This window comes from Acipenser ruthenus, chromosome 9 (genome assembly GCF_902713425.1).
Source record: "Acipenser ruthenus chromosome 9, fAciRut3.2 maternal haplotype, whole genome shotgun sequence".
Lineage (NCBI taxonomy): Eukaryota > Metazoa > Chordata > Actinopteri > Acipenseriformes > Acipenseridae > Acipenser > Acipenser ruthenus.
The window spans coordinates 44,602,858-44,611,355 of record NC_081197.1 but is presented as its reverse complement, the minus strand read 5'-3'; the positions used below and the strand labels follow the sequence as shown (position 1 = coordinate 44,611,355).

At 38.9% G+C, this 8,498-nt stretch overlaps 1 protein-coding gene across 2 annotated transcripts; it reads left to right on the top strand.

Moving 5' to 3' along the window:
* Positions 1 to 229: 229 nt before the first annotated feature.
* Positions 230 to 8,181, top strand: LOC117405250 (thiamine transporter 1-like). Of its 2 annotated transcripts, XM_034008161.3 has the most exons (7): positions 383 to 507; positions 838 to 961; positions 1,633 to 2,226; positions 2,725 to 2,965; positions 3,397 to 3,589; positions 4,101 to 4,242; positions 7,098 to 8,181. In XM_034008161.3, the coding sequence occupies exons 2-7, from the start codon at positions 869 to 871 to the stop codon at positions 7,272 to 7,274; spliced, it is 1,440 nt and encodes a 479-aa protein (XP_033864052.1). In that variant the 5' UTR covers positions 383 to 507; positions 838 to 868; the 3' UTR covers positions 7,275 to 8,181. The 2 variants fall into 2 exon arrangements, with proteins under 2 accessions (XP_033864051.1, XP_033864052.1); XM_034008160.3 differs by lacking the exon at positions 838 to 961 and having other exon boundaries at positions 230 to 507; positions 7,098 to 8,180.
* Positions 8,182 to 8,498: the final 317 nt, after the last annotated feature.

The following is an 8,498-nucleotide window of genomic DNA, read 5'->3' as shown; positions in this document are numbered from 1 at the left end:
AAAAAAAACATAAACAAAAACACAGCAACAAAGACAAGCATTTAAAAACAACATATTTTTCAATTTAAGAATACGATTAAAAAAATTAAGTGATCATAAGCGTTACAAGGACCAAATCGTTAAGAGAATTATCATTTGCAACAGGTCGGTACTTCTTCATTTTTTCAGGTATCACGTGATAGGGGTGTACGCCTTCCGTGTAATTTGTCACGTGATAGGGAAGTAACGCCTACAGTGAAGACGTATTTTAAAGCTGCGCGTGCATGTGCTCCCAAAGAGATACCGTCGCAGAGCACGGCTCTGGCCTGCAGTTGTACGCTCTTGAAACAGTCAGCCAGAGAAAGAGAAAGGTTAAGAAATATTGTCGTGCCGCTAGCGATGGCAGAAGCATGGGTCTTCCCGACGTTTGTGCTGTGTCTTTGCGGATTTTTCACAAGTATGAGACCTTCAGAGCCCTTCATCACAGCATACCTTGTGGGACCTGATAAAAACTTGACACAGAAAGAGGTATGCCTGAAAAAGCAAGTTTTATTGTTGGTCGCTAGTATTTTTTAGTATTTAACTATTCTATAAATTTGAACAAAGTACTTTTTTCCACCTGCAGCTGTTTTAAGTGTATTCGTGTGGAACACACATTTAAACAGTTACAGTCTACGTCCTGGTTGGTGGGTGAAATACCGGTAAAACGCATCTTAAGTTAAGAACGTGTTTTATATATAGATAGAGAGATAGATAGAGAATGGTATTAAGAGGAAATAAAATGGTGGTTATTGATCCTTGAAGATGTATTAATTGTAATGTTTAAATCGATAATTCTACGTTAATATTTAATTACAGGATCTGCCATGCCTTTTAAAAGTGAGCAAGAATGTTACACAGAGGTCAGGCTAGGGACTGTTGGGGGAGATTGCACAGATACCGCGGAAGTTGCATCCGTGCCCATCAGGTCGCATTCCGGCAGGTAGATATGAAGTGCAGCCTCATGTTACCGTAATGTACTGTGAGCAGCAGTGTGTATTCACCTTGCTGTTGTATTAAATGAAAAGCTGTACATTGTTATCAGGAAAACCTTGTGCTCTGTGATGCAGTTATAGGGGTCTGAATAAAGTAATCTCGGCTGGAATTTTAATTATAGATTAGTCTCTGTGGCCACCAGGCTTTATATAACAACCACTTTTGTTTCTCCTGTTGGGAAGCATTTTACATACCACACCAACGGTAACTAAGATGGCAGTGGACCAGCACATTGAAGGTCACACAGTTGAAAACAGTTTTAAATCAAAGCTTTGGTTTAGATGGATGCTATTTATCAACTGGATACAGCATGACTATTACCACACAGATGGCAGCATAGAAAACAGCAGCTGTCGTGGAGGACTTGATATTGTGTGGACACGTACGGCTGGTTTCATAAACCCCTGATTAGCACTAGTCGTGGACTACCCAATATTAATTTAGGTTAGGTAGTCCAAGTTTGGTGCCGATTAGGGGTCTGTGAAACCAGCCAGGAGTCACAAATGAGATGAGAACTATCAAACAACCATTACTGCCAACACATTGCCTGGCCTTTTACTTATTTTTAATTTTAAACTAAACTTGTCTTTAAGCTGCCTGTGCTTTGTGTCTCCTTAGGTGTTTAATGAAGTCTTCCCAGTGTGGACGTACTCGTACCTCGCTCTGCTGCTTCCAGTTTTCCTGGCTACAGACTTCCTTCGCTACAAACCTGTCATCATACTGCAGGGGGCGAGTCTCATCATTACCTACCTGATGCTCATGTATGCCCAGGGACTAATGGCAACACAGTTTATGGAGTTCTTTTATGGGGTCTCCACAGCCACAGAGATTGCTTACTACTCCTACATCTACAGTGTGGTGGATTCTGCCCAGTACCAGAAGGGGACTAGTTACTGTCGTAGCATCACGCTGGTAGGGTACACTGTAGGCTCGGTCACAGGACAGGTCCTGGTGTCGCTGGCACAGGTGCCCTTGTTCTACCTGAACGCCATCACTTTGACATCTGTGACGTTGGCCTTTGTCACCTCATGGTTTCTGCCAATGCCAAATAAGAGCCTGTTTTTCCATCAAGCACATGGATGTGTGGACAAAAAGGAGCTGACAATCAAGGCTGCAGGATTGTCTCCCAGAGTGCTATCTAGGGCTGCACTGGAAGATCCAGAGTCTAAGGTTCCACTGAATGCTGAGGAAAGCCCTCCTGCTGCTCAACATGTTAGTACTTGGATCCTGCAGCCACACAGACTTAAACAAGATACTGTCTTAATCCTATACACAGTGTCCAATGTACTAGTATACTTGCGTTCTATGATTACTGTCATTTTTCATTTAAACCCTTGAAACTCAGCATTATTATTTTACGTTATTGCGTAAACTAATTTGTTGCAAGTTGAGTGTGTTTAAAATATAATAACCCCATTCTCTTTTGCTTCCTGGGCTATTACAGGCTATTTAAGTGCTCTATTTTGCATCACTCGGAAATGTGTAGTTCTGTATTTATTCATTTATTGGAAGGTTCACTGGGGAGTTGGTATGAAGTGGTATGTGTGAGAGGTAGAAAGAGTTACAATTTGAGTTATCTTCAGTGCCCCTTGTTTGTTTCAGTACTTTATTCCTGTCAATTCTCTTACTGGACTGGGGTGGTGGGTGTAAGACTCTTCAGTTGAACGCTTTGCTTGCTGCCCTGAAACCCTGCCGCTTTTATCTGTGCAGGTGAAAGAGGGGCAGGCTGTCGGCGGTGGTGGTTTATTGGAAGTACTCAGGATACTGTGGCTGGATTTGCTGCAGTGCTACTCCTCCTGGCCTCTGCTCTGCTGGTCGGTATGGTGGGCTCTGTCCACCTGCGGATACTTACAGGTGATCAACTATGCCCAGGCACTGTGGGAGGAGGTCCTGCCGTCCCAGGACTCGGACATCTACAATGGCTGTGTGGAGGCCATCTCAACTTTACTAGGTACAGGGGGAGGGGGCAAAAAACAGGAATTCTGCCAGGTGCTTTTGTGGACTGTATATCTGTACGTATATTTTGTTATATTTAATTAGGTAATCCTTTTTTTCTGGAGGCTGTTTAACAATGGCCATATGAAAATCTAAATCCGCTGGAATGTGTTTCTCATTTGCGTCTTATTTAAACTGCTGAACTGTACTTATACGTACTGTGACCCAAAAATGCTATAACCCAACAATTCGCTATACTGCCTGGAGTGCGACACATAACCACAGAACTAACTAATTACCCTTAAGAGAAATGCAATATGCTCAGGTTTACTGCTACTGCATTTTGGCTGTAAATATCCAGAAAAATAAACTGTAAATGGGTTGCTTATTAATGTGCTTATTTTAGTGCACAGCTATTGACCCAGATCTGCATGTTTTCTTTCCCAGGTGCTGTCGCAGCTTTTGGTGTGGGCTATGTGAAGATATCCTGGAAAGACTTGGGGGAGCTGGTGCTATGCAGTTTCTCAGTTGTCATTGCTGTAGCTGTGTACATTATGGACACTGTCAGAAACATTTGGGTGTGCTATGTGTCTTATGTTGTTTTCAGAAGCACACATATGTTGCTAATAACTATTGCAACGTGAGTATCTTTCCTATAATGTTTCCCATATATAAAAAACACTCTCTGATCTCTAGCTAAGTGAGTACATAACAAGTTGCTGTTGCAATGAAGTAAATATCAAGAGGAGGATGCTACAGAATCAAAGCACTAACAAAGTCTGTTTTCAACTGCATTCTTTTGACATGTGCAAGGCATTTGTTAATTTATGGTAGTTTGTGAAAATGTGAAAATAAATATTTGAAGGATCTTAAAAAAAAATAAAAAAATAAAGAATTATAATTTTAAAAAAATCTTTGCAATTCCTGGCCCTGGAGTAAAAAACAAAGACAGTGAAAAGGATTCTGTTTGCCCTCAGACATACATATTTACAGCATAGAAGTTACAAATGAAAAAATGGCGGACCCTCCACAGTTTTGGGCTTTTGAAAACTTTGTAAAATGTCAAGAATAAAAATGTCATTTTAGTTAGTAATGTACATAACCCTGTGATGTATTTTGCAGTTCAGATTTCTTCCCTGTTTTGATGACAGGTATCAGATAGGGGCTAACCTGAGCATGGAGAGGTACGCCCTGGTGTTTGGTGTAAACACTTTTGCTGCTGTCGCCTTACAAACTTTACTCACTGTCATTGTGGTCGACTCCAGTGGACTTGGACTGGACATTTTTACTCAGGTAACCCAAACACCAAGCTAAGTGGTTTACAATTCACACTAAAGCCTCTTAATTTGCAAGCATTCTGATATCCCAATAAGTATATAAAGACAGTAGTGTTACCAATGCAGAATGAGATACCTATTCATGTTGTAGGAAATTCTTTAAGCAAAGTGAGTTAAAAAGTTTGATAAAATGTAATATTTCTATATCCTATAGCCCTGATAACTGGATCTTGGTTTATATATACAGTGCCTTGCAAAAGTATTCAGACCCCTGACCAATTCTCTCATATTACTGAATTACAAATGGTACATTGAAATTTCGTTCGGTTTGATATTTTATTTTAAAACACTGAAACTTAATCAATTATTGTAAGGTGACATTGGTTTTATGTTGGGAAATATTTTTAAGAAAAATAAAAAACTGAAATATCTTGCTTGCATAAGTATGCAACACCCATACATTAATATTTGGTAGAGCCACCTTTCGCTGCAATAACAGCTTTAAGTCTTTTGGAGTAAGTATGTACCAGCTTTGCACACAGTGTTGGAGTGATTTTGGCCCATTCTTCTTGGCAGATTTGCTCCAGGTTGTTCAGGTTGGTTGGACGACGCTTGTGGACCGCAATTTTCAAATAGTGCCACAGATTCTCAATGGGATTGAGATCAGGACTTTGACTGGGCCACTGTAGGACATTCACCTTTTTGTTCTTGAGCCACTCTAATGTTGCTTTAGCCTTGTGCTTGGGATCACTGTCCTGCTGAAAGGTGAATTTCCTCCCAAGCTTCAGTTTTTTAGCAGACTGAAGCAGGTTCTCTTGCAGTATTTCCCTGTATTTTGCTCCATCCATTCTTCCTTCAATTTTAACAAGATGCCCAGTCTCTGCTGATGAGAAGCATCCCCACAGCATGATGCTGCCACCACCATACTTCACTGTAGGGATGGTGTGTCATGAGGCATGGGCAGTGTTAGGTTTGTGCCACACATAGCGCTTTGAGTTTTGGTCAAAAAGCTCTATCTTGGTCTCATCTGACCACAAAACCTTTTCCCACATCGCAGCTGGGTCACTCATGCTTTCTGGCAAACTCCAGACGTGCTTTCAGATGGTACTTTTTGAGTAATGGCTTCTTTCTTGCCACCCTCCCATACAGGCCAGTGTTATGCAGAGCTCTTGATATGGTTGACTGGTGCACCATTACTCCACTCCCAGCCACTTGAACTCTGTAGCTCCTTCAAAGTGATTGTTGGCCTCTCTGTGGCTTCTCTCACAAGTCTCCTTCTTGTTTGAGCGCTGAGTTTTGAGGGACGGCCTTTTCTTGGCAGTGCCTGGGTGGTGTGATGCAGCTCCCACTTCCTGATTATTGATCCGACTGTGCTCACTGGGATATCCAAACGCTTGGATATTATTTTGTACCCTTTCCCTAATCTATGCATTTGTATTACTTTATCTCTAACTTCTGTAGAATGCTCTTTGGTCTTCATTTTCCTTCAGATTCACAGCCTGACCAATGATCCTTCAACAGTGGGGGTTTTTATCCAGAAAATGTGACAGCAACTTTAATGGTTCACAGGTGGAGGCCAATGGTAAGGTAATTGTGTCCTCGTTAGGGCAATTTCTTTCATCGGTGTAAACTGGGAGCTTCCACAGCACAGGGGTTGAATACTTATGCAAGCAAGATATTTCAGTTTTTTATTTTTCTTAAATATTTCCCAACATAAAAACAAATGTCACCTTACAGTAATTGATTTTGAATTTCCTTGTTTTAAAATAAAATATCAAACAGAACAAAATTTCAATGTACCATTTGTAATTCAGTAATATGAGAGAATTGGTCAGGGGTCTGAATACTTTTGCAAGGCACTGTACATAATATAAAATGAGAGAACTTTTTAATCGCAAATATAAACAAAAAAATGTAATGTCTTTTATATTCTATCATGTATTTCATGAAATGATTGAAATTAAAAACATGTACTGTCCTGGCCGTAACTAGCTATGAGGACACTGAGGTTGTGCCTTTAGTTGTTTTTTTGCATCATCAATGCTGATGCTCATGTAAAGATTCTGGTGAAGTACAAAAGACTCCTTCATTTTCTCTGTTGGTTTGCCTGTAATATCAAATTGGAGATTAATTACTGTTTTGCCAGAATTTGTGTGACTTTTTCTAAAATATATCTAGCTATAAAAAAAGTCAGCTGCTCTTGATCTACTACTTAGTTTGACAGCAAGAAGTAAACACACTAGGCACACGCAAGCCAAGCTTCCATTATAGTGATCTCTACTGGAGAATCATGGTCTGTTTCTCTCTGCGATAGATGCAGGTACATCACTCCAAAAATGCCTTATGCTTTCCAACATTGGCCCAATTTGCAAGGGAATTATCTTTAGTGATCAACATGTTAGTTTTATGTTGTGATCCTATTTTCCCCTTTTACACATTTGTTGTATTTTATTTATTGTGTTTATTCAAGTTAAGTTTTCGCTTGTGTTTTCTGTCAACAGATAGAAAGGTGAATATCAGCAGTGTTATTACTTTATGATAATATCTTTGACCACTTGCAAAGAAACAGCTGTGGCAGGGATATACTGTACTTCATGTACGGTTTGTTTTACCCAAAAACATACATGTTTATCTTAAACTACTGTATTGCATCCTTTGTTTTGCAGTAAATTCAGTTGGGTAAAGTAAGGCCTTCACAATCTACACTCCTGGGATATTTTTTTTACTTTTAATAGAGTTCCATATAATGGCTTTGATTCCGTTTGACAAATGAACGAATATGCGAACACTTGTCAGAGTTTTGAACGGATGTTCCAACATGTTTGTCCCAGCACTAATTATTTCTTTCTTTCTGTCTGTCTTTCTTTTCAGTTTCTTATTTATGCAAGCTACTTTGGCATGATTGCAGCTGTTTTCCTCGCAGCTGGACTTTACAAATTAGTGGTAAGGCGGAGAAGGAGCCATACGCCTGAGACAGTCGGTGGAATAACTGAATCTGACTTTTCAGGGGACCAGGTGTCTCTGAATGACTGCAACTACCATCACTAACACATCTAGAAGCCTTCACAATGCTGGACTATTTGATGTATATTTGGACACTTGCAAAGATAGTGTTACAGTATGAGTGTTCTTTTGTGTGTGTAAGTAAGTGAGTGGAGTAGTTGGTCTCTTTACAAGGTAAAGATACAAAATACTTTTCTTGGACATCCATATTTTTGCACTCTGTTACAATCATTTCGGATGTATAAACCAGTCCAGATACAGCTGCTTTATTTCCCTTTGTATCAATGTAATGGAGACCCCCTTCACTGGAGGGGCAGAATGTTAAAACCAGCAGTACTGCTAACTTGTTTTATATTGCCTATTTATTTATTTTGAATCTAATGTAGTGTCAGACAATACACCACCATGCAGTTTGGTATGGTGGCTTCCTAGTGGATGGAAAATGTTTGCAATATGTATAATCTAAAGCTGTTGCAGAGATGACATTACCAAAAAGGATGTACTTGCATTCAGAACTGAAGAACTGTATGTGATCATGTGTAAAGAGGTAGCAGTGCAATGAGAACCATATTACAATCGTACATTTTAGTTGCAGATTTGCATATGTGCCTTTTAGATTCTTGCACTATAACTCTTATGCCACCAGCAGCTCTCCCCTATTGCAGTTTGCCTTGCTGTGATGTTTGAGTGTGAGCTGTTTATGGTTTAGCTTTTTGTTTGATCAATTTCTTGATCAAACAAATGTAAATGCAGACAGTAGTGAGTTAATTTATATTCTGAATAGTTACAAGAATGTTAATGAGTGATGTGTTCCTTGCTCATTCTAAAGGAGATAGCATCAAAAAGAAAGTTATCCTGAAGAGGTACAGTACTGATTCATTCTGATCATACAATCTGCAGTTCTGGTCTATTCCAGCAGGTGGTGATTTGCAATATATATATATATATATATATATATATATATATATATATATATATATATATATATATATATATATATATATATATATATATATATATATATATATATATATATATATATATATTGATTGAACACAGAAGTACAGGTTTTGCATTTTAACAAGGTTTAGCAATAAAACAGTACAGATGAAAAATAAGGATGAACTGTATGTGCAATATCTAAAACCACTCTTTGATATAATGTTGAAAAGTAGTTCAAAATAATGTGTGTGTATCTGAAATAATAAAAGATGAAAAATATTTGCTTTTTTCTGTTTTGTTTGATTCCGCTAATGTCTACATTATTTA